We start from the raw sequence: 25,566 nt of genomic DNA on the forward strand, positions 1-25,566 counted from the left end.
ACATAAGTAAAATGTTGACAAAATGCAGATTTGTCAGATACAGGTTTTGCAGTAATCCCTCCACACCACAAGGTGGCGATGATCATACCACCATATAAAGAAGCAGGAGATGTCCGTTTAGCTGCGTGTAGCCTACCCAAAGAAGAAGAATACCAGACATCTGACAGCATGGACGTAGAAAAGTGGCCAGAAATAGAGAAAGCAGCGACAGAGAAGAGGCGTGAGCTGGTTTTACAGGGTTCTTCTGTGGACAAGAGAATTTCTTCTAACGGGGGACTCGCTCCTTCCATCTATTCCCTGACTCTGCTCAATTATCTGGAAGTTAGCCAATGTCCGAATTTGACAGAGATCCACGAGGACATCCAGCATCTGGTCAACCTCCAGAGCCTCATCCTGTGCAGAAACAAGCTCGCATCCATCCCGAATGTCATCGGCAACCTGAAGTCCTTAAAGGTCCTGGACCTTTCAGTTAACAACCTCACGGTCTTACCAGACGGAATCACTCAGTTAAAGGAGCTAAACACTCTGAATGTGAGCTGCAACAGCCTTGAGGTCCTTCCAGAGGGACTGAGTCAGTGCACCAAGCTGTCCACCATCAACATCTCCAGGAATCAGATGGCCGAGCTTCCTGCTGATCTGTACTCCGAGCAGCTGGACCTGCTCAGCAGCCTTGTGGCTTCTGACAACTCCATCCAGGAGCTGAGTGGACGGATACACAAGCTGTCTGCTCTGAAGGTGGGTCCAGCTTCATTCAGACACATCCTAGCAAATACACCACTTAGCAGTTTTGAGGGGAGCTGTCAATATTTCTGGTCTATATATTTAGCTTTAGCTGAGAAACTCTTACCCTGTTTGAAAAGCTTTGTCCCTTGACCCATTTTTTACAGGTGTTGGATCTCTCCAATAATAAGCTGAGTGAGATCCCTTCTGATCTGAGCGACTGCCCCAAGCTGAAGGAGATCCACTTCAAGGGCAACAAGCTGAACGACAAGCGCCTGGAGAAGATGGTCAACGGCTGCCAGACAAAGTCCATCCTGGACTACCTCAGGGGAAAAGGGAGAAGTAGACATGGGGAAGGCGGAGGTGACACAGACGGGGGAAGAAGCGCAGACAAGAAAAAGAGGCAGCACCAAACGAAGAAGAAAGAGAGGGTGACAGAGGAAGAGGACGAAGTGGAGGAGCTGAACAAGATGGTGGTGAGGGTTCTCCATGTTTCAGATGCTCCCACGGCGATCACTGTCAAAGTGAGTGCAGAGGTGAAAGACGTTCGGCCGTATTTGGTGTGCTGCATAGTCAGAGGCATGAACCTAAAGGCTGGGAATTCTCTCAAACGCTTCCTGATGGCTCAGGTAAGACCAGAATCTGAGACTTTAAAGCAGGTCTACATTAATTCAAGAATGGAAATAATCCATGCATGTCTTTCCAGACAAAGCTTCATGATGACTTGTGCGGTAAAAGAACAATCGCAACCATAGCAACTCATGATGTGCAGCTTCTCAAAAGTCCCCTGACTTACGACGTCAGACCACCTACTCAACTAAAGGTACGCATCATTGATTACCTGACATATTCAGAGCAGTTATGTGTGCTACATCACATTTCACATAACTCCATGCTGTCCGTCAGGTTGTGCCGCTAGGTCGGAAGGAGATGACCGCCGTGGAGCTGGTGAGGCTCCTTCATTTGGAGGCTGACGAACTGAGGAAGCAGAAGAAGAGGCAGAATGTCACCGGCCTCCACAAGTCAGTCCCTGTTATGACTTTACATACAGCATTAAGCTTGTCTCTGATAACGGCGTTTTTTGAGTTGGCTGCTTTATCTCTAATGTTAAAGTCACACAAAAAACCTGTGGTGGCACTTTGTATTAGCATCAGATGGGGCAGCGATGAGGCATGAGAATACACCTAATTACACATTATTTTAAGCTTTAATATAGGTGTCCACATATGAAACTTTGAACACAAGAGGGCAGTATAAGTATTTCAAGTACTTTAAACATGTTAAGCCGTCACCCACTTCCTTCCTTCTTTCCACAGATACCTGCAGCTTCTTCAGGGCAAACCTCTGTACCCCTGTCTTGTGGACGCAGAGGGACATGTGATCTCATTCCCACCAATCACCAACAGTGAGAAAACCAAGGTGTGTTATTATTATGTGCACAATACAGAACACAAAACAAAGTACTAGTATGTGAGGATGGTGTCTTATTGTAGCTCAATGTATATTAAAATGACACGATCGGCTGATTGTGTTTCACAGATTAAAAAGACCACCAAAGAGCTGTTCCTGGAGGTGACCAGTGACACCAGCCTGCAGACGTGTAAAGACATCATGGATGCTCTGATTGTTGTAAGTGACGCCATTTCTCTGTCTCTCCTCATTTCTATATTATGAATATTACAAGAAAAAAGCAACAGTTATAAAAGTTGTGTTGGACGGAAGTTTGAGGGGAAATGAAGAAAGTTTAAACTGACAACAGTGGTTTCACCTCATAGATTGAAGTTTTGACATCACAGGATTACTTCAGATTATAAGCCGCAAACCCTTCTTTAAGCCTCCTTTAACAACATTTATTAGTGATTCCGCTCCCCTCCATTGTATTTATTTATGTGCAGCATTACTAACACTTCCCTTTCCCCTTTACAGAAAATGGCCGAGCTGAACAAGTTCACGGCCGAGCATCAGGAGGATGGAGGGTCGGGTGGGGAAGGGGGAGGCCCGGCAGAACCTCTTGAGACCTCCAGCCAGCTGATCATCCAGCAGGTCCGAACGGTTGACCAAGATGGGAACCTGAAGGTCGTCTACCCATCCAAGACGGACCTCTCCAAAGACATCAGCAACCTGACTGTGGTTTGGTAGCCGTGCTGAGGATTTTCCTCTGATGTTTACATCAAGCTTACAGTTTTGATTATTTTACTTTACAGACATTTATTGCATCCATCAGCTAAAAACCATCTACAGTCTTAAACTGAAGACAAATGGTCAGGTTGTTAAATACATTGACATTAATATGGACCAGTCACTTTAATGGCAGACCTATGTGACGGTGTATTTCTCTCTCTGTTTTGCTATAATCCCTTTAAACATCAGCAAATAATAATAAACCTAATTTCTTCATCATATTAAGCACTTCGCCTGCAGGGATTAATAAACATTTTTTGATTACATATAACACATTATTTTTTCTGTCGTGTCTTTGTCCTTAGAAAACACACAAAGTATGTTAAATGGAAACTCAGTTTGATACAAGTTAAGGGTAAAAAATAGTCTGTTAATCCATCAGTCCACTCTGATTATTTGTATTATTGATTAACTGTTTATAATAAATGTGCTTTTAACATTTTATGGACAAACTGAAGGATAATGTCCTGATAGATAACCTATATAAAGTCTAAGATAGGTCTAAAAGATGCTTGATATAACCATATAACATATAAAACATGTGAAATAACACAAGATAAAGATGTATACAGTCAGAAGAATGGTGAAGATAGAAACATAGAAATAGGATAATAAGAATGACAGTGAATTCTGTGTGTGTGCGTAATGGAAGACTATAGTAAAATTCTTCATGACCTGATGAGAAGTTCATTCTATGCATGATCGCGATATGACTTCAGAATGTTGAGACCTCAGGAACAAGCCCAGGATCTGCAACAAAAGAAGAAAATATGAGCTCAGATTAGTAGCGTTTTTTTCTTTGTTTGTTTTTTGTTTGTTTTCTTGTGTGCACTGTGGCAACAGATAAAGTACACTTACATTCACACACATAAGCCACCTCCAGGTATTTGTAAGTGCCAACACAGGGGTCTCCAAACACTGCATTGCTGGCTCTGACAGTACAACGGTTCCTCCCGTTACAGCTGTGCAGGTGCAGGGTGAGAAGAGTAATCAATAAAGAATCAGCTTCATCATTTCTGATCCATCTTTATTTATTTTTCTGCTTCTTACCTGTCAGAAACTCTCCTCGTTGGGTCTGAGCAGTACAGGTTTTCAATCTGAGAAGCGGGTCGTTTGTAAGAGCAGGTGGTCCGGTCACTGCGTCCATAGTCAGCACCATAGATAAATATGACCTGTCCATCATCTGACAAAAAAAAAATAAAAAATAGTTTTTGCTCTATTCATAAAGTCGGATTGAAATTGTAGTTCTGCCTACATAAAAAAGGAAAATCTACTCTCACCACAATAGAGATCTGCCAGAGAGTGCTCACACACAACAAGGTGAACTGACAAGGAAGTAACAAGAATCACGTTAAGACATATGAAGGATACAGTTCTGTTTTTGTGGGGATAAGAGACATGTGACTGACTTGCTGGGAGGCAGGTGTAGTTGGTCTCCAGGTATTTAAAGATGCCTGGGCAGGGATCAGCGGTGCGAACAACATTTGTGTTATACTCACACAGCCTCTTTCCATTACACCTGTAGGAATAAACACATTAGATAATCAAGACTATATGTGTCTGCATGCAAGAAGTCATATATCAGACAAGTCTTTCTGCCATAAATAAAATAGCTCCAAGCCCCCAGATGCCTTGATGAAACTGAAAAATGATCATGCCTCCTTTTCAGGAGATCCAAGGTACCCGGCTGGGAGCACTCTGTATTAACAAGCTGCTCCTTAGGCCTCCCCTCACTGCAGGTCTCACGGTCTTTACGTCCATACAGCGCTCCCTCCACGCTGATCACTCCGGTTTCTGACACACCCCCGACACAGAAAGTAAGGAACATAAATACATGTTTGAATTGTATCATATTTCATATTTCATATTTCATGGCATTAACACAAGGAGTCAAACGAGTCAAAGTTCATACCACAGCTCAGGCGCTGGACATTGTGGCTGTCATCGCAGCTGATTACTCTCTCAGTGTGAACAACTGAAAGATCAAAACATAAGCTGAAGTCTGTGTAAGCTGTAAGGTCATGGGAGGCAGCATCTTCATGCTACAAATGTACCTGATGATGTGAGCAAAGCAGCTGCTGCAAGCACTGGAAAAATAAGGAGCATCACTGTTTATAATGAGTAAAAAAGACATATGTACAATGTTACACAATCAAACATTCATACTCACACAGTGCAGTGCTGAGTCTGAAGCAGAGCATGGCTTTAGAGGATCCGGTGAACACGGGACAGATGCACTCCTACTGTGAGTGTATTATCATGAAAGAGCAACAAGGATGAAGGAAGACAATGACTGTCGCCGGGAACAGAAGATTTCTTAATGTACTCACACAACCGACTGTCACACAGCATTGCAACACAGGCAGGGAGGGGAGAGACTCATCCTGTTGCACTCAGAGGTTGCTTGTTTTTTCTAGACTGACAAATGTCTTCAGTTTATTTTTTATTTCCTTGAAGCCAGTCCTCCTTGGCTTTGAGTTCATTGAACTTCATTGAAGTAATTTTTCTGTAGCTATACTATACTTATGAAGAAATCATGAAAATGTACCTGAAACATGGAGACTAGTGAGAAGTATCTGAATGTGATGTGATGAGAATTAATTAGTCATAACAATATGAACATTGATTGGTAAATTAAACATGCCGTGGCGACCTTTCAGTGGTAGAGTGATATATTATGCACCAAGGAAGAGGACTGGGTCAGATCATGTCCAGAACTGCTGCTCTTGTGAGGTGTTCCCAGTCTGCAGTGATCCGGGTCACTTACCAAATGTGACCCGAGGGAGAAAAAGCAGTGAGCTAGCCTCAGGGGTTGTGGGAAGAAAGGTTGATCCATGAAAAAGATGCTGCTGGTTCAGATAGAACGCAGTCAGAACACACATCAGTCTGTTGTGTGTGAGGCTGTGTACCTGCAGACCAATCGGGTGTCCATGATGAAACCTCCTACAATGGACACATCAGAACTGGATCACAGAGCATAAATCAGGTTTTCTTTGACCGCAGGTGGATGGCTGCATAACACGTGGCATAACACATGCATTAAGATATATATATATATATATGCATTTTGGTGGTATGGATGATGTTAATGACTGACTACAGTATGTCTGAGGGCTACATTATATCATGTTGCAACTCTAATATTAGAGTTGATTCACTGTTGTAGGGCTGGAATCATAGCCTGTATATAAAGATGGACGACCTGACTACTCACCAAAAGTCTCCATCTCTCCAAGTGAGGCCATCTGAACATCTCATTCACCCCATTGTCAAACATATTGACTGCAGTAGACTAAAAAAAACCTTTGATCTGACTAGTGTGGATTCTTGAAGCTTTTCCTGTTCACATATATACACTCAACAAAAATATAAACGCAACACTTTTGTTTTTGCTCCCATGTTTCATGAGATGGACTTGAAGATCTAAACTTCATTCCAGATACACAATATTACCATTCCTCTCAAACATTGTTCACAAATCTGTCTAAATGTGTGATAGTGAGCACTTCTGCTTTGCTGAGATAATCCATCCCACCTCACATTTGTGCTACATCAAGATGCTGATCTGACATCATGATTAGTGCACAGGTGTACCTCAAACTGCCCACAATAAAAGGCCACCCAGAAATGTGCAGTTTTGTCTCACAGCAAAATGCCACAGATGCCACAAGCATTGAGGGAGCGTGCAATTGGCATGCTGACAGCAGGAATGTCAACCAGATCTGTTGCTCGTGCATTGAATGTTCATTTCTCCACCATAAGCCGTCTCCAAAGGCGTTTCAGAGAATATGGCAGTACATCCAACCGGCCTCACAACCGCAGACCACGAGTAACCACACCAGCCCAGGACCTCCACATCCAGCAGGTTCACCTCCGAGATCGTCTGAGACCAGCCACTCAGACAGCTGCTGAAACAATTGGTTTGCATAACCAAACAATTTCTGCACAAACTGTCAGAAACCGTCTCAGGGAAGCTCAACTGCATGCTCGTCGTCCTCATCGGGGTCTTAACCTGACTCCAGATCGTCGCCGTAACAGACTTGAGTGGGCAAATGCTCACATTCGATGGCGTCTAGCACGTTGGAGAGGTGTTCTCTTCACGGATGAATCTCGGTTTACATTGTTCAGGGCAGATGGCAGACAGCGTGTGTGGCGTCGTGTGGGTGAGCGCTTTGCTGATGTCAATGTTGTGGATCGAGTGGCCCATGGTGGTGGTGGGGTCATGGTATGGGCAGGCATCTGTTATGGACGAAGAACACAGGTGCATTTTATTGATGGCATTTTGAATGCACAGAGATACCGTGATGAGATCCTGAGGCCCATTGTTGTGCCATACATCCATGAACATCACCTCATGTTTCAGCAAGATAATGCACGGCCCCATGTTGCAAGGATCTGTACACAATTCTTGGAAGCTGAAAATGTCCCAGTTCTTGCATGGCCAGCATACTCACCGGACATGTCACCCATTGAACATGTTTGGGATGTGCTTGACCGGCGTATACGACAGCGTGCACCAGTTCCCACTAATATCCAGCAACTTCGCACAGCCATTGAAGAGGAGTGGACCAACATTCCACAGGCCACAATAGACAATCTGATAAACTCTATGCGAAGAAGATGTGTTGCACTGCATGAGGCAAATGGTGGTCACACCAGATACTGACTGGTTCTGAGTCCCCAGACCGCCAATAAAGCAGAAACAAAATGCACATTTCAGGGTGGCCTTTTATTGTGGGCAGTTTAAGGTACACCTGTGCACTAATCATGATGTCAGATCAGCACCTTGATGTGGCACACCTGTGAGGTGGGATGGATTATCTCAGCAAAGCAGAAGTGCTCACTATCACACATTTAGACAGATTTGTGAACAATGTTTGAGAGGAATGGTAATATTGTGTATCTGGAATGAAGTTTAGATCTTCAAGTCCATCTCATGAAACATGGGAGCAAAAACAAAAGTGTTGCGTTTATATTTTTGTTGAGTGTATTTTGAAGTTGTTATAAGTGGAATTCAAAAGAATCATAAAATCACAAAAGATGCCAGTAAAATGCTTCATTAAATGCTTTAGTTAACATTTTTGTAGATGAGGATGTTTACACAGTGTCCTCCTGAGTGACCTCGGGATCTGAAAAAAAAATAACATACAAGACTTAGCTGTATTATTTTTTCTGTGATGTCACAAAACACTCCACATAATCCCCATGATGCTTTTCTTTTGATTGACAGACCAGCCTCAGTAATAGAAGCATGTCTTTCAGGATACTTACACTGACATGCATAAGCCACCTCCAGGTACTTGTAAGTACCATAACAGGGGTCTCCAAACTCTGAGTTCTTTGCTTTGATGACGCAGCTGTTTTTCCCATTGCAGCTGTGCAGGAACAATAATAACATCTGGATGTTTATTACAGTCTATTGAGCTTTCAGCCTGCACTGATAAACATCATCTGTACCTCTCAGCAACTTTGTTTGTCGGGCTCGAGCAGTCAGTGTTTTGGATCTGAGATTCAGGCCTCGTGTAAGAGCACGTGGTCCGATCACGACGTCCGTAATCAGCCGCGTAGACAAATATGACTTGTCCTTCATCTGAGAGGAAGACAAGTGGGGACATATTCAATGGCAATACTTCCTTTTAAACCTTATTAAAGCACTGTTAATACATAAAAGAATAAATATAATCTTACCACACTGCAGGTGTGATAAAGAGTGTTCACATGTCACTTGGTGAACTGTAAAAAATAAACAACACAAATCATGTTAAACATCACTTTGATCACTACACTAGATATTTCTAATTTCAAGTTTACTGTAACATGTGACTGACTGGCAGGGATGCAGTTGTACTTGGTCTGCAGGTATTTCAAGGGGGAGCTGCAGGAATCAGGTAAGCTGAAGATGTTTGTGTTCAGCTCACACACCTTTTTCCCATCACATCTGCAGACACAGAGGACTGAGGAGTCACAACCAAACAGAATGTGAAGCCGTCATACATATACATTATGGACAAAAGTTTGTGGACATACATCCATCAGTATATGTTTGATGGCATCCATTTTTTCCATGGTGTCCTCTCTAGCCCATTAAGCATTTGTAAATGTTTGATCAAATGTGGTTAGAGTAGTAGGTCGAAGCATTAGGATATCCCACTTTTACAAATATTAAACAGACTAACAGGAGCTAAAGTAGCACATGGCGTCCATTTACATTTGGTCTTTATCTTTGGCACCCCAAAACCACACCTTTTCTTGATGACTTCTATAGTTCCCACCACAGAGCAATCTGTTTGTGGACTTGTCCCCTCGCTGCAGGTCGCACTGTCTGCACGTCCAAAGACTGCTGCCTGAACACTGATCACTCCAGTGTCTGGAATACAGCAGAAAAAGAGAAGAAAACAAAAGACATGGATCATCTACAACCAGCAACTCATCAATACAGGCTTTTTTATTTAACCCTAACACTGCTCTGTGCAACATACCACAGCTCAGGCGATGGATGACGTTGCTTTCACAGGTGGTAACCATCTCTGAAGGAATATTTAAAAAAAAAAACAGAAGCATGAGTTTATTATGTGTAAAGTTGCATAATGAGCATGCCAATCATTTTTACCTGCATTGACAAGCAGAGGGGTTGCTTCCAGCACTGCAGGGAAAAGATAATCACATTTAAAAAGAAGGACCTGGATTCATACTTTTAGTTTTTAATTAAGTAGTTAACATTTCCTGCATTTATTTGGAATCCTTAAAGTACTCACAGAGTGTGACCACGATGATGCACAGCATGGTTTTGCAGGATCCAGTGAGACAGATGGGACCAAACCCTCTCTCTCTCTCTGTATTTATTCTCTGGGATAAGGCGCAGACTGTTGTGTAACATGAACTTGACACCAGTGGCTCATTTTCAACTGGTTACAATTCACCAAAAATGACAATAACACGCGATCATCTCCTGAGGGAGGGAAGGCGGACATTCCAGTCTGGAAGCACAGAGCGAGAAGCTTGGAGGATATTGGCAAGTCTACCCTGAAAAAATGTGTTCATCTCACACTGAATAGTTTTACCTCATGTGTTTTGGTTTTTTTTTACATTTTATTTATAAAGATTTTCAGTGACTTACAAAAAGACAATGACAAAAACTTGAAGGCACTGCCTGAAAGTTCATATCTCAGTCTTTCTACATGCAGAGTACTTATGAGTTCCCTCTGCCAGGTCTCACATTTAGGAGCCAAATCAGACTTCCACAGTTTCAAATACCTCATGTGTCAGTGATAGATGGACAGATGATTTTCATAAAAACTCAGCACGTCTATGTGAATCAACTTTGTACCGAGTACTTCATCTTCAAATCAACACCTTGAAAAAATTAAAGTGTTTTGTTTTTCTCCACACTTCATAGATTAGGCATGCGGCACAATCATGCCAAACATTTCCAAAGCAATAAGATCAGCCTGCATGTCAGAGCTTTAAATGTTATTATGATAATGTTATTGGATGGACTGGAAGTGTAGGAGTGTGTAAATGGTATATAAAATAAAGCATTCAATTTTAAATTTTTATTTTTTGGTTGGTTTTGCACAGTTATAAAGTAAGTATTTAAAGCAAGAATGTAACTTGTTTCCATTGCTGAACTGTGCAGTTGTTCCTGCTCGCAGTAAAGTTCAACAACGTGAAATAACTTTTTCTATTATAGTCAGTGTATAAAAGAGAGAGTTCATGTTGAACATCATGGGTCCTGTTGACAGAATTAGCAGTGTGCATCTTGAGTGCACAGACTGTATTGATTTTATAGACCTGACAGCTGTTTTGTATAAAAAAAAAAAATCAATGTGTATTTTATCATATTTTCTCTCTAAGACAACACAATAGAAATGTAGAAAATTTTCATGAAAAATTTCCATGAAAATTTGTCCAGTGATTAAAATTATGGCCAAACATTTAGAAGTAGTAGAAATGCACAGTAAGAATATGATTTCACTATCATTTTTTTACAATCGTCATAAAAAAATGCTACGACTTTTTTTTTTAGCGCTGTAATTACCACATTAGTAATGATAATAACATTAATAATGATAATAGTACATTATCATTGCCTGACTGTTTCCTGCTATGTTTGAGTTTGGAAGTAGAGGAGTTTGCGGAGGAAGTTAAAGGAACCAGGCATCTGCTTGTAGAGTCCTTTTGCAGAGTTCTGGGACACTTCGTTATTAACCTGCAAAAGAATGAAAAAAGAAAATCAGTAAATAACTAGAAAATGGCATTTCCTGAAGAAAATGCAAGTTTGATTGTCGCAGCTGAAGCATTGCTTTGAATGCTGATGTGAAGGATTGCTCTGAATTGCTGGAGAATCAGAGCAATGAAATTTGTAGGAGGTGATACATTTGGCAGATGACCCTCGTTGAAGGGCTCTCCCAAAGACTCCCATGTTAAAAATGATGCAGAAATTGCTTAATATTTGAAAAATTTTAATTTTTTGAAAAAAAAGTCTGTGAGATGAACATTTTGATAGATGAATGGCTTGCAGCAATCAAACTAATAAAAGCTTCACCAGGGCTCCAGGTGATAAAATAAGAGGCGCTCACCATCATCAACATTGTGACCAAGTCGTCTGTGACAGAGTTTTCCTCAAGAATGTGGTCCAGTGTCTCTACGTACCAGGAGCCCGACTGGGTGTCTCTCCAGGAGACGTAACCTGTGTTTGTCAAACGGTCAAAGAGGCATTGAGATGACTCACTTAAGTTCTGATAGATAACAATAAATGATCACAAACGCACCAGGAAAAGTTGAGTAAGACACCAAGATGTCACTCGGGGTGGGCAGCGTGGCTCTGGCATCCACTTCGTCAGACAGGCTCAATGAGTCGCTGCTGGATGAAGTGGGAATGGCGTCTGTCTGATCATCCAATCCACCACCGGATGGTTCAACCTCATCTGGGGACACCTCAAATCCGGTGTCTCTTTCACCTTGAGAGCAAAAGGAAAAGATGTTTTACACATGATCCATTACAGTGAACAATTAGACAATGTGTTTGTATGTTACCTCCTCCGCAGGCCTGGATGAAGAAAAGTTTAGGTTTGCCTTGCAAAGATGGGCAATGCTGGCCATTGAGGTAGTTTGTGATGTACTGAACTGGGACATACTGTCCATCCACGCCATACACAGCACCAGGGAAGCGGTTGTGACTCACCTAATAGCATAAATATAAGTATACATCACCTTACATGATCCAAATCCAATCAGGTTAAAAAGAGAATAGTTACGATTTTAAACTATGCACAGGATGATGCCTCACCTCAGTACCATGTGACAATATGATGACCACACAGCAGTCATATTGTGAGTGATCCATCTTAGACAAAGCTGACAGTTCATGTTTGATTTGCTAAAAAAAAAATGGAGATAAGTGTTAGAATTAAACACATACAGTGTATGTCAGGCATGCAGCAGAAATGATTCTCACCTTTTGTTTCAGGTTAGTCTTCACTTCTACGAAAAAGTTTAGCGCCTTGAATCTTCTCTCCAGCTTGTCACAGTCAATGTTAGACCCTTTTCGATTGCTCAGCTGACTCTTGTTTTCAAACTCCACGTTGTTTATGATGAGACAACGACCACACGGGCTGGCATCCATTTTATAACACTGAGATACACACGATAACAGGAAGAATGTTATGAAATAAAATAAGTCAAATCAAATGAAATACAATGAAATGCACTTACCTGAAGACTGTCCCGTCGCGTTCTGCCTTGTGGCCTCGGCCTGAAGTACTCCCTCTCTGGTGCTGTGACATAAAAGTCAATTCATGTTAAGCATTGCTTATCAGACTGTTATTGTTATTTCAGTGAATTGCAGAGCTTACATGGAGTAGGAGTAATACTGGGCTGCTGTACCCGATAAACAGGGACAACATGTTTGCTTCTCTTATCAACATCCATTGGAGATGCTAGAAACAAAGCACATGAATGATCAATTCATAAAATTATTGTAAGCTTAATGCACTGTTGTCATCGTCACACACTTACAGACAGGGAGAGGCTGGACAACAGGCCGGACACTCTGAGTAGGTGTTGCAGGCTGCACCTGAATGGTTGGAGCTCCATCCTGCAGAGTCTCTGCCAGACTGTGCTGACCGGTCTGCCGGAGACTTTCCAGGAACAACGGAAAGGCCCGACTCCCGCGGGTTTCTAGGTCCTTGACTAACTGCCTGGCCTGGTCCCGTCTGGTGCCAGAGCTCTGGAAGAGGACACAGTCAATATGGACTATTATTTCAATTGAAAGGAAATTACAAAAAAATTAAATTAAATTATATTCTGAAAAATAAAATGGATATCTAAATAAATACAACATTAAATATATTTTAGAACCTATTAGCTTCAATAAATAAATACATAAATAAAGATGTGTACGAAATGATTTCAAAATGTTTCTAAAAAGACACATTGATTTTTCTTTCTTCTTCTTCTTTTTCTTCCGTACGTTATTTGGCGCAGCGTATCTTCAGCATACATTGACCGATTTCAGCCATTCAACTATCAAAATTGTCATCTCACAGAGGACGTTCCGGGTCAACTTGATCCTGTTTACTCAAAGAGAGGGTTGTTACCGTGGTGACAGGCTGACACAGGAAGTTATTGTCAAAGATCAAAGGTATACCTTTGATCTTTGATCTGGGGAGTACTGTGGAAACAAACCTGCCTGAAGTGCAAAGCAATAGGCGTCCTAACGGAAAATAATCGCAAGCGTGATTACTGGACTAAACGCTAAAGGATCAGAGAGCTAAAGCTAAAACGCTAAAGGATCAGAGAGGAAGAACGAGAAACAGCTGCAGAGGAGGCTAACATCTTAGTAACATATATCTTCATACAGTCAGATTTGTCGTGAGTACCAACAGTAGTGAGTGATAAGTGCAACTTCATCGCGTTTATTCAAAAAGAGAGAGAGTCGTGCGCATTTACGCACATGCCGTGTGTGTGTGTGTCTGCGCATATTGGGGCAAACTCCACTCTGCGTGATAGAGAGACCAGAGAAGTGTAAACCCAGGGACTGTAGAGACGGTAGAGCTCTTGGTGATGTTAAATTGATGTTAGACTCAACTTAAAGAAAACGCTGGGAGGAAGCTATTGTCTACTTAAAGTTACAGTAGATGGTATTATTTGGCTGATGAGCTGTTGTTTGCCATATCTGCGATGGACATAAGGAGAAGGGTTACATGCTGGAATTAGCAGATCTGATTCCAGAATCGGAAAATAATTTACTTCTGTATGTTTGCCATCATAGACATAAATATTATACTGTGTTGTAGAGCAACATCTTGAGATTCTGGCTGTGTCCATATTTTTTGACTGAAGGCTTCGGTTTGGACAAAAACAGAAGTTGTTTAGAGGGTGTTTTTACATTGGAAATGCATTAGGAGGGGGACAGAGAGAGCTGCAGCTAGGGGCAGTTGATAACCATTCAGGTTGCCATAGATACAGGCAGGCAGGCAGGCAGGGCTGTTACCGTGGTGACAGGCTGACACAGGAAGTTATTGTCAAAGATCAAAGGTATACCTTTGATCTTTGATCTGGGGAGTACTGTGGAAACAAACCTGCCTGAAGTGCAAAGCAATAGGCGTCCTAACGGAAAATAATCGCAAGCGTGATTACTGGACTAAACACGGAGAACAGAAGGATCAGAGAGGAAGAACGAGAAACAGCTGCAGAGGAGGCTAACATCTTAGTAACATATATCTTCATACAGTCAGATTTGTGGTGAGTACCAACAGTAGTGAGTGATAAGTGCAACTTCATCGCGTTTATTCAAAAAGAGAGAGAGTCGTGCGCATTTACGCACATGCTGTGTGTGTGTGTCTATGTCTGTGCGTATTGGGGTGAACTCCACTATGCATGATAGAGAGACCAGAGAATTGCAAACCCAGGGACTGTAGAGATGGTAGAGCTCTTGGTGATGATGTTAAATTGATGTTAGACTCAACTTAAAGAAAACGCTGGGAGGAAGCTATTGTCTACTTAAAGTTACAGTAGATGGTATTATTTGGCTGATGATCTGTTAAGGATAAGGAGAAGGGTTACATGCTGGAATTAGCAGCTCTGATTCCAGAATCGGAAAATAAGCATTTACTTCTGTATGTTTGACATCATAGACATAAATATTATACTGTGTTGTAGAGCAACATCTTGTGATGTTGACTGTGTCCATATTTTTTGACTGAAGGCTTTGGTTTGGACAAAAACAGAAGGTGTTTAGAGGGTGTTTTTACATTGGAAACACATTAGGAGGGGGACAGAGAGAGCTGCAGCTAGGGGCAGTAGATAACCATTCAGGTTGCCATAGATACAGGCAGGCAGGGTTATTACCGTGGTGACAGGCTGACACAGGAAGTTATTGTCAAAGATCAAAGGTATACCTTTGATCTTTGATCTGGGGAGTACTGTGGAAACAAACCTGCCTGAAGTGCAAAGCAATAGGCGTCCTAACGGAAAATAATCGCAAGCGTGATTACTGGACTAAACACGGAGAACAGAAGGATCAGAGAGGAAGAACGAGAAACAGCTGCAGAGGAGGCTAACATCTTAGTAACATATATCTTCATACAGTCAGATTTGTGGTGAGTACCAACAGTAGTGAGTGATAAGTGCAACTTCATCGCTTTTATTCAAAAAGAGAGAGAGTCGTGCGCATTTACGCACATGCCGTGTGTGTGTGTCTATGTCTGTGCGTATTGGGGTGAACTCCACTATGCGTGATAGAGAGACCAGAGAATTGCAAACCCAGGGACTGTAGAGACGGTAGAGCTCTTGGTGATGATGTTAAATTGATGTTAGACTCAACTTAAAGAAAACGCTGGGAGGAAGCTATTGTCTACTTAAAGTTACAGTAGATGGTATTATTTGGCTGATGATCTGTTAAGGATAAGGAGAAGGGTTACATGCTGGAATTAGCAGCTCTGATTCCAGAATCGGAAAATAAGCATTTACTTCTGTATGTTTGACATCATAGACATAAATATTATACTGTGTTGTAGAGCAACATCTTGAGATTCTGGCTGTGTCCATATTTTTTGACTGAAGGCTTTGGTTTGGACAAAAACAGAAGTTGTTTAGAGGGTGTTTTTACATTGGAAACGCATTAGGAGGGGGACAGAGAGAGCTGCAGCTAGGGGCAGTTGATAACCATTCAGGTTGCCATAGATACAGGCAGGCAGGCAGGGCTGTTACCATGGTGACAGGCTGACACAGGAAGTTATTGTCAAAGATCAAAGGTATACCTTTGATCCTATATCTGGGGAGTTCCGTGGAAACAAACCTGCCTGAAGTGCAAAGCAAAAGGCGTCCTAACGGAAAATAATCTCTAGCGTGATTACTGGACTAAACGCGGTGAACAGAAGGATCAGAGAGGAAGAACGAGAAACACAGCTCCAGAGGAGGCTAACATCTTAGTAACATATTTCTTCATAGTCAGATTCGTGGTGAGTACAAACAGTAGTGAGTGATAAGTGCAACTTCATTGCGTTTATTCAAAGAGAGACTCTTTAGAGACTCCTGAGATCAAAGGTAGGTGCTCCTACTCAGGCTGTTGTAGGAGTGAGAGTGCAGCTCAGAACTTTAATTGTTGTATGACTCTGAGCAATAAAGGTGTTTAGAGAACACTTTCAAAAGACAGACACAGCAGGATTTTTTGATGATGACTCTTTACCTGTGTGTCCTCTCACAGAGAGAAGATGATCCTGCTGCTCCTCATCCTCACTTCCTCAGCAGCAGCATTTAAAGTGAATGTGACACAGAGCTACTATCAGGCAGAGGAGAACCATGACATCACACTGGAGTGGACATTCCCCACAGACACTGAGACTAAGACTGAGGACATTCATGTCCACTGTGATCATTTAACCAAACAGAAAGTATCCGTCCTGTATCAGGTCCATGCTGGTGTTGAGCTCTCAGAGTCTGTGGATGAAGGTTTTTCAGGACGAGTCAAGAGTGACACAGACGCCCTCAGAGAAGGACAAATCAGACTTCATCTGTTGAGTCTCAGGACTGAAGACTCTGGTCCGTGTGTGTGTGCAGTGTGGACAGCTTCTGGTTTTGGTTCTTCCTCTTGTGACCTCACAGTCTATGGTGAGTAAGTTAAAGCTGCTGTCTGCTGAGAACTGTCTGATTTCTGTTCTTCTAACTGTAACATATAATATTCTGTACAGACAGACAGCACCAGGTTCAATTTAAACAGCCCACATGTTTATTTAAACACCAACAAGTCTCAACTCACATTTTTTGTCCTTTACAGCAGTGGTCCCCAACCACCGGGCCGGGGACCGGTACCGGTCCGTGGGTCATTTGGTACCGGGCCGCACAGAAAGACTGAGCAAAACATATATTATTCATCATCTGAGTCTGAAAGCTGTTTCATTTATAAATCGACCAGATTCATCTGCCTGTGCCTTTAAGCACCTGCCCAGACGCTTGTCTCGGTCACGGGATACGGAACCCCAAAATTAAGCCCACAAGCAGCAAAAATGAATAAAAAACAAACGTCTTTGGAGAGCTTCTTCGGAAAGGGGAAAAGGCCTAACGAGGAGACAGAAGAAGAGGAGCATACCCCTTCAAAGAAAAAGAAACCCGCATTTAAAAGACTATATCAGGAGTCCTATTTAAAATACGGATTTATTGCAACAGGTGATTCTCACACACCAAGTCCGCTCTGAGTGATATGTGGCGACAGACTCGCAAATGAGACCAAGCACCCTGCATTAAAAGACAAGCCATGGAGTTTTTTGAAAGAAGAAAACATGAACAAGAAGGACAGAAGCAATTAATGAAGGCCAAAACAAAATGACGGAGTGGACTGGACATGAGAAACACACTTCGGGTGTCATTGTCTCCCATTATCCCCAGATGGGACCGCCTCATTGCTGAGAAAGCTCAAAGGCTCCCACTAATTAAGCATAAGAGTAAGTTGTCTGTTTATGCACTTTGTTTTTATTTATTTTTTTCTGTGCCGGTCTGTGAAAGTATTGTTTTACATGATACCGGTCCGTGGTGCAAAAAAGGTTGGGGACTGCTGCTTTACAGCAGCTGCTGCTCAGACACACCCTGACAGACCAGCTCTGAGTTCACCAGCAGACACAGGAGGATGGACAAGACTCATCATTGGACTGATAGTAGGAGGGGTTCTTGTCATCTGTTTGGTTTCACTTTGTTTTCTTATAATCAAAAGAAAGAGACAAAGCTCAAAAGAAACCATCAGTACTAATGGAACTCAACGATGAACGATGAAACTGGGGCATTAAATGTGTAATTTGTTTTAAATGTAGTCACACCATCAGAAGGACAAGACACTGTTAGAACCTGTTCATTGTTGTGCTGACATCACTGCAGCTAGTTTCAATATATTGTCCAGCTTTTCTATGTTCCTCTAAACACTTCAAAACTCTTGTGTGATCAGATTTAAGACTTAAGATAAATGTTCTTCTATACTTCTATACTATACTATAATAGTTTGTTATTAACATTTCTGTGCTTTTTAAAATATGAAATTGTTCTACTGAAATGAAAATAAAACATTTCCCCAACACTGTGATGCACCACTAGTTGGCAATGGTACTCTAATCTCTGTGGTGGAAGGGGGATGATGTCCAGCCCAGACGGACCTATTATCCACAGAGGCTGAGTGTGAACGACAAGCAAGTTTTTAATCATAGGGTTTTTGGCACAGCGTATCTTTAGCATACATTGGTCAATTTCAGCCATTCAGCTATCAAAATGTTCATCTCACAGAGGACATTCCGGATCAACTTCAAGTTTTTTTCAAAAAATTATAGTTTTTCAAATATTAGGCAATTTCAGTGTCATCTGCCAATTCTCCTCCTACAAATTTCAAGCTACAGACTCCATTTTAGTCTAAAACGCTCATTAGATGCTGCTCTATCAAACTTGTATTCAAAATTTTCTAATACCAAATCATTTCTGCATGCCAGGCTCTCAAAGTTGGAGTGGTTTTTGAGGTCTCCTCTGCTATTACCATGGTAACATGCTGACACACAGAGGCATACAAAGCTCTGAATTGCTTTGATTCTCCAGCAATTCAGAGCAATCCTTCACATCAGCATTCAAAGCAATGCTTCAGCTGCAGCAATCAAACTTGCATTTTCTTCAGGAAATGCCCTTTTGTAGTATTGAATACGTTATTTGATAAGACACAGCTGTTTGCTAAGCTATTGTGTTTAGCTAAGTCTTTGTAAATACACCAGTGACCTACCTTTATCTCATCGATCATGTCCTGCGTGAAAACACCCTTTTCAAGAAGCCCATCGTAAAGCGTAGACGGGTCTAAGTCTCTGACCAGGTTCGTTCTGTTGCGCTGAAGTATCTTCTTATGTTTTGCCTCCATTCTTCCTCATTCAGCACGAACCATTTGTTGTAAATATGACACGGAAGTAGCATAAAGGTATAACTATCATATATATGTTACGACTGCAGGCCAGTCAATACGCTAAAAGCCTTAAATCTGCAGGCTATGAAATATAAAACACAATACCTTGTTCAAGTGTCTTTATCAGTTTCCTTTTTTTATCGGTTACACTTTCTATTTCCGTGTTTACATCACCGTTGTCTGTGATTGGTCCGCCATGAAAAAGCAGGGTGGGTTTGATTTAATTCATTGCTCGTCCCAGTTACACGAGCAGCTGACGGTCACACGCTCACACACTACAACTCGCAGAGCGACAAAATTGAAACCGAACGCACAAAATGAAAGCTGTCAGAAAAAAAACTCAATCTCCCAGAGTTCCTTTAGCCACTGGCTTCCCCTTGCTCCGCAGCAGCAGCAGCAACGGCAGGTTCTCCGCCTGCCATGGAGGAGCGTTTGATGCTGGCGAGCACCGCCGTTACGTTTTGTAACCAGGAGCAGACAGCGGAAACCTGCCCCGGATATGTGGCGTAGTGGCAGCTGACCGCATCTACTGCAGGTGGCTGACACTGTGAAACAGCTGTAGCAACCAAGCCTTTAATGTCACAGCCTAATAACATCAGCAGGATTATGATAGTATTATCTAGCTCTCCTAGCATAATGTAGTTAGCATATTGCACTTCAGTTTTCAGTATATGTAGCATCTTCATTGCTGTTACTGTTGGTTGACAGCTGTTTTGATGTGTTAAATGTAGCTGTGATGGCAGGGTCAAAGATGTCTCTGGCTTTGGTCCTGGTCCTCTCTGTACTGTTGTCTGGACCGAGCCATGCCGGACCAGAGATGGACCCATACAAAATACTGGGAGTGACCACGAGTGCTAGTCAGGCTGAGATCAAGAAGGTGTACAAGCGCCTGGCAAAAGAATGGTAATTTCCTTCTCATTATGACTTCATATTATAAACTTTACATTGTTTCTAAATGATCTTCTTCTTTATTTCAAGGCACCCTGACAAAAACAAAGATCCAGGTGCTGAAGACATGTTCATAAAGATAACTAAATCATATGAGGTTAGTAAAAAAAAAATAGGATTTATTAATAATGACTCAACTCACATTACAATATTATTACAAAGTGCAAAGTGAGGTCCAACCTCCTCCATGTAGAGATGCTTGTTCCAGTTTAACAAAGATGGCCGCTGACTAAAGTATTAAATTTAGAAGAGACATCTCTAAATGTGGAAGGTGGGCAGGGAAATCACCTTTTTTAGCTGACTTTTCTCTCAAAGAAAGTCAAGCAAGTTGGCTTCATATAACCACATTATTATACAATGACTGGGCATGGTTCTACTTTATGATATGGTGTAAACAAAAGCTTTTAACATTATTGTATTTACAAGAGGAGCATGTCTTTCATATCACTGTTTGTTCTAGATCCTGTCCAGTGAGAATAAACGTGCCAATTACGACCGTTATGGACAAACAGACGACACCCAGCCATATGGCAACAGTCGCCACGGCCATCGGCACGACGGTTTTTACTTCGACGAGTCCTTCTTCAACTTTCCTTTCAACAGCAAAAACCACAGAGACTTTGCTGACAGCAAGTACACGCTGCACTTTAACCAGTATGTCAACGAGGTGGTGCCCGACAGCTACAAGAGGCCGTACCTGATAAAGATTACCTCTGACTGGTGCTTCAGCTGCATCCACATCGAGCCCGTGTGGAAAGATGTGGTGCAGGAAATGGAGAATCTAGGTTTGGTTTAAACCATTAAATCTTATCTAGCAGCCATGAAATCACACAATTGATGAGGTTGATATCCCGTCTCTGCAGGTGTTGGGATAGGCGTTGTGGATGTCGGCTATGAGAGACGTTTAGCCAATCACCTCGGTGCCCATCGTACCCCGTCAATACTGGGAGTCATCAGTGGGAAAGTGACATTTTTCCATTATGCAGTAGCGAAGGAGCACCTGAGGCAGTTTGTGGAAGACCTTCTTCCTCAGAGACTTGTGGAGCGGGTAGATATCTGAAAGAAAAGAAAGACCATTCATTCGTCAAGCATAAACAAAGCTGCAGTGATCAAAAATAAAACGTTGTTTACATATTTCAGGTCACTGACAGGAATGACCTGCAGTTCTTGAACAGCTGGCACGAGCTCAATAAGCCTCATGTGCTCCTGTTTGACCAAGTGCCTGCAGTTCCTCTGCTGTACAAGGTAAGTTCTGTCGCTGATGCCTCAAACATAGAATTACAATGTATAGATTAGCCACAAGCTCTTTAGCCTTTAACTTTTAGTAGGCCGACTTTCGACTAATTATTCATCCTAATTGTATTTCTCTTCTTATGTTCTTAGTTGACAGCTTTTGCTTACAAAGACTACTTGCAGTTTGGCTATGTGGATCAGGGCCTGTCAGAGACGGTCAATCTGCAAAAACAGTTTAATATTAACACGTACGCTCCAACCATGCTGGTCTTCAAAGAGAACATCGACAAGCCTGCTGACATTATACAGGTAAACCAAGTGTGAATATAAGAGTTCTGTTTTAGACAGATTTACACATTAAAAAACTTTGTCTTTTTTCCTGCAGGCCAAAGGGATGAAAAAGCAAATTATTGACGAGTTTATGTCAAACAACAAGTTCCTTCTTGCACCACGGCTGGTCAACCAGAAGCTCTTTGACGAGCTGTGTCCTGTTAAGCAGTTTCACAGACGCAGGAAGTAAGAGACACCAATCTGATCTGTTTACACGCGACATCTGTGTTTTCTAATCTGAAACATCTCTCCTCCCGTTTAGATACTGCGTCCTGCTGATCACCGGTGATGAAGAGACCTTTTCCTTTGGGAACCAGGCTTTTCTCTCATTTGCTTCCACAAACACCAGGGAAGTTGTGAGGTTTGCCTACGTGTACCAACAGCGACAGCAACCACTATGCGACATCCTGATGCAGAATAAGGACAGCGCGCAGTCGTCGCCACAGGTACACACCCACATCCAACTACTAACATAAAAAAGATCGAAGAAGTGATCTTCGTAGTTTGGTGTGATGTTGCCTGTCTTGACCTCATCAGGTTCTCATGGGCAGAACGGGAAACCAGGAAGCCTGCAAATACATGCAGTAGCTGGCTGTCCACATACTTTTGCCCATATAATTAGTTGTTTATATTATGAGTCTGACAGACAGAACTTGTGCAAACACAAGGCACTAATTCCGGTTTTGATGCGTTGGTCTGTGCGTGCAGGTGGTTATCCTGGAGCGGCGTAACACTGCAGGGAAGGCGTTGTTCAAGCCGGTGACCGCCTGGAACGGCAGCGAGGAAGACAAACAGCGTCTCCTGGAGGAGCTGGCACGTCTTCAGAAGGACCCATCAATCCTCATTCATGACGCCATGCTGCCCGAACTCAACAACGAGTTTGCCTCTGTATGTGCAACTGCTGAATTGTTCTTACAACTTGTAACCATTCCTGTTACTAAACACAACAAATACCCCTCACTCTGTAGATGTTTGTCATCCGTTTGATTTATGCATCTTACGATTACCTCTCTGAAGTCATCGATGACATTCTGCATAACAACTGGTACGTGTAACTGAACCAATACCTTCTATAACATGTTATATGGAAAAACACAAGTAGGAAGTAAATGTTATGTCTTGATGACGTCCAGGCGTGAGATGATGCCTCTCCTGTCCCTCATCTTCTCTGCCTTGTTCATCTTGTTTGGAACTGTGGTCATCCAGGCCTTCAGGTTAGTCCTCTTTACATACCGTTTCACTTTTCCTTAATTAAAAAAAAAAAAAAAAAGTCACTTTCTTGTATGTTTTCTTAGTGACTCCAGTGAAGATAAGCAGACAAAACCAAAGGCAAAGGATGTAGCTAAAGCAGAATATGGGTCATCAGGGACCAGCAATGCTTCAAGGCAAGAGTTTCATTTTATATTGCTTTGAGTGGCAGATTTACCGTTATGTGTCAAAGGTTTCATTTGTGTTTTGATCTTTAGTCGGCCTCCCAAGAAGAATTTTGTGGAGGTGACCGAGCTGACGGACATCACCTACTTCAGCAATCTGGTAAAGTTGAGGCCGGGACACATGAACATCGTGCTGGTGCTCAGCGACGCCTCCAAAAACATCCTCCTCAGCAAGTTTGCCAAAGAGGTCTATTCCTTCACAGGGTGAGATTAACAACGAATGAGCTTGTGTGTATAGTAAACTGTCTCATTATAAGATACTTCATCTTCATTCTTCTTTATGGACTCTCCTTAGGAGCCTGACGCTGCATTTCTCCTTCCTGAATATTGACAAGCACAGCGAGTGGATGAGCACACTGCTGCAATACGCCCAGGAAGCCATGCAGGTCTGTCATGCAGACGAGGAAGACGCCGGAAACAGCAAGTCGGACTACACCGGCTATGTCATGGCGCTCAATGGCCACAAAAAATACCTGTGCCTGTTCAAGCCTGTGTACACTGGGGAAGACATTGACAGCAAGTCATCTGAGGATGAAGGGGCCTCCGCTTCAGGGAGCAGGTCGAGGTCCGGCTCCAGGGACGACCACCCGCCGCGCAAATCCAATCGATCTCGCACCATATCCACCCTGCAGATCCACCACAAACTGGACCGCCTGGGGCTGTGGATGGAAAGGCTCATGGAAGGCACATTGCCTCGCTACTACATCCCGGCTTGGCCAGGAATAGACAAGATCACATCCGGTAAATAGGTCAAGACTACTGTCATGGAGGTTAGGCTAAAGCTGCCTTTTTTGTACTTGAGATATTTAATAGGTACAGATTTCTCTTAAGTTGGGTCAATATTATAAACTTAACTTTAGTCCGACTAATGTGGGGCGGGTCTTTTTAGCGTTACCTCTTACTGTCATCGCATGCTGTTTTCAAATGCTGTTAGTCTTATTCTCTGCTACAGCCTGATGAAGAGCAAACAAATCACTGTGGACACCTGTCCTCTTCTGCATTCGTGGACATCACTCACGCTAACGGTCTGTCAAGACTAGTTTGTAAGAGGATAATGGCGCTCATTTTCAAATAGGACAGTGACAGTTGAGCACAAAAAAATACCCCTTGAGCTGCACAAACCCATCATCCATCCCCCGCGAGGCATTTTGGATGGATTTACAAAGCCTTCATTGACAAATACTGTGAATAGAGACGCTGCATGAAAGTGACTTATTTGACTTTTTATGCATCTTAGCTCTTTGTTTTCTTTGTTATTAATTATGTCCTAAAATGCTGACATTCTTGTGCAATATAGCGTACAGCTGTCATGACAATGCCTTTCACCCCTACCCGGACCTCAAGGATTACTTCCTGTTCTTCCCTGATCATTTGGTGGCAGAAGATTTTATTTTACTATTATTATTATTTTTTGGTCTTTTTAATGTTAATGTAATGTTTTTAACTCCCTCAGTTAGCAATCAGCTTTGTGTAGCAAATATAATAATGTTTCATCATTTGAATGTGGCTGCAAATATGTGCCATCTTAGGGTTCAGTTTCAGTGTGTGCTTGCTTGGTTTTCTCCACATTAAGTGTAAAAAAGAAAAGAAAAAGAAGCGGTTATATAATTTAGTTGTTACTAAATGATGCACACATTACCTGTAGGACCTGTATTTTATGTCATGTTGAGATATTTGGTGAATGTTTTGCATTACTGATGGGTGTACACACGTCTGCCGATGTCCTCGGTAATCCATTAACCCTCTGGTTGGTTGTAATAAAATGTTTTATGTTTATTAGTCATCATGATATGTGTTTTTATTGATTAGAAGTGAAAGTAACACAAATGAAATGATTAATAAATGAGTAGTGAAAATGGATGTGAATTATAAATGGGTCAGGTGATTTGACAGCACAAAGTTGCCTTTTATGATTTCAATTTAAAGGCATTGATGGCGGACGCTAGAAACACTAGGCCGCCAGTTAAAGCTATACCACCAGCTTCAGTATATTCCTCCCCTCCCACTGGGGACCGAGCCTTTTGCTCAGCTTCCCCTCGCCTGTGGAATGCCCTCCCTGAACACCTGAGGGCTCCACAAACCACTAATAGTCTTTAAAAAGGGTCTTAAAACAAACCTTTCTTTTAAATAAAGTCTCCTTTTTTCTAATTTTCTAATAGTTTTATTTGTCTTTTATATGATTCTTTTTTTAAATGTGAAGTGCTTCATAAATAAAATGCATAGATACTATATTATGATGATGATTATTATTCAGATATTTTTTTCTTGGACTTCTTCAGTGACTTTATTTAGTTGGCT

At 42.1% G+C, this 25,566-nt stretch overlaps 4 protein-coding genes across 5 annotated transcripts; 2 read left to right on the forward strand and 2 right to left on the reverse strand.

The window, feature by feature from the left end:
• The first annotated feature begins 63 nt into the window (after positions 1-63).
• Positions 64-3,176, forward strand: lrrc47 (leucine rich repeat containing 47). The gene is made up of 7 exons (XM_028408928.1): positions 64-735; positions 888-1,349; positions 1,427-1,543; positions 1,627-1,742; positions 2,037-2,139; positions 2,260-2,349; positions 2,647-3,176. The coding sequence occupies exons 1-7, from the start codon at positions 79-81 to the stop codon at positions 2,857-2,859; spliced, it is 1,758 nt and encodes a 585-aa protein (XP_028264729.1). The 5' UTR covers positions 64-78; the 3' UTR covers positions 2,860-3,176.
• On the reverse strand, positions 1,913-9,820 carry LOC114438271 (rhamnose-binding lectin-like). Its single transcript, XM_028409494.1, has 18 exons — positions 9,657-9,820; positions 9,512-9,544; positions 9,381-9,428; positions 9,145-9,268; positions 8,730-8,839; positions 8,590-8,634; positions 8,359-8,491; positions 8,173-8,276; positions 8,002-8,030; positions 5,072-5,141; positions 4,956-4,988; positions 4,814-4,876; positions 4,560-4,695; positions 4,311-4,420; positions 4,182-4,226; positions 3,952-4,084; positions 3,760-3,863; positions 1,913-3,651 (listed from the first exon to the last, which is right to left on the reverse strand). Exons 1-18 carry the CDS (start codon positions 9,682-9,684, stop codon positions 3,617-3,619), a joined length of 1,383 nt encoding a protein of 460 aa, XP_028265295.1. The 5' UTR covers positions 9,685-9,820; the 3' UTR covers positions 1,913-3,616.
• A 150-nt stretch (positions 9,821-9,970) lies between these two features.
• casp9 (caspase 9, apoptosis-related cysteine peptidase) lies at positions 9,971-19,707 on the reverse strand. The gene is made up of 10 exons (XM_028408929.1): positions 19,151-19,707; positions 12,919-13,129; positions 12,756-12,839; positions 12,616-12,677; positions 12,359-12,535; positions 12,191-12,280; positions 11,938-12,085; positions 11,673-11,861; positions 11,481-11,590; positions 9,971-11,110 (listed from the first exon to the last, which is right to left on the reverse strand). Exons 1-10 carry the CDS (start codon positions 19,280-19,282, stop codon positions 11,006-11,008), a joined length of 1,308 nt encoding a protein of 435 aa, XP_028264730.1. The 5' UTR covers positions 19,283-19,707; the 3' UTR covers positions 9,971-11,005.
• Positions 19,705-25,051, forward strand: dnajc16 (DnaJ (Hsp40) homolog, subfamily C, member 16). Of its 2 annotated transcripts, none has more exons than XM_028408926.1 (15): positions 19,705-19,859; positions 20,056-20,227; positions 20,303-20,369; positions 20,733-21,057; positions 21,136-21,320; positions 21,413-21,517; positions 21,656-21,814; positions 21,891-22,021; positions 22,098-22,281; positions 22,544-22,723; positions 22,804-22,880; positions 22,969-23,049; positions 23,131-23,220; positions 23,302-23,472; positions 23,564-25,051. In XM_028408926.1, exons 2-15 carry the CDS (start codon positions 20,061-20,063, stop codon positions 24,015-24,017), a joined length of 2,376 nt encoding a protein of 791 aa, XP_028264727.1. In that variant the 5' UTR covers positions 19,705-19,859; positions 20,056-20,060; the 3' UTR covers positions 24,018-25,051. The 2 variants fall into 2 exon arrangements, with proteins under 2 accessions (XP_028264727.1, XP_028264728.1); XM_028408927.1 differs by having other exon boundaries at positions 20,068-20,227.
• Positions 25,052-25,566: the final 515 nt, after the last annotated feature.

This window comes from Parambassis ranga, chromosome 7 (genome assembly GCF_900634625.1).
Source record: "Parambassis ranga chromosome 7, fParRan2.1, whole genome shotgun sequence".
NCBI classification, from domain to species: domain Eukaryota; kingdom Metazoa; phylum Chordata; class Actinopteri; family Ambassidae; genus Parambassis; species Parambassis ranga.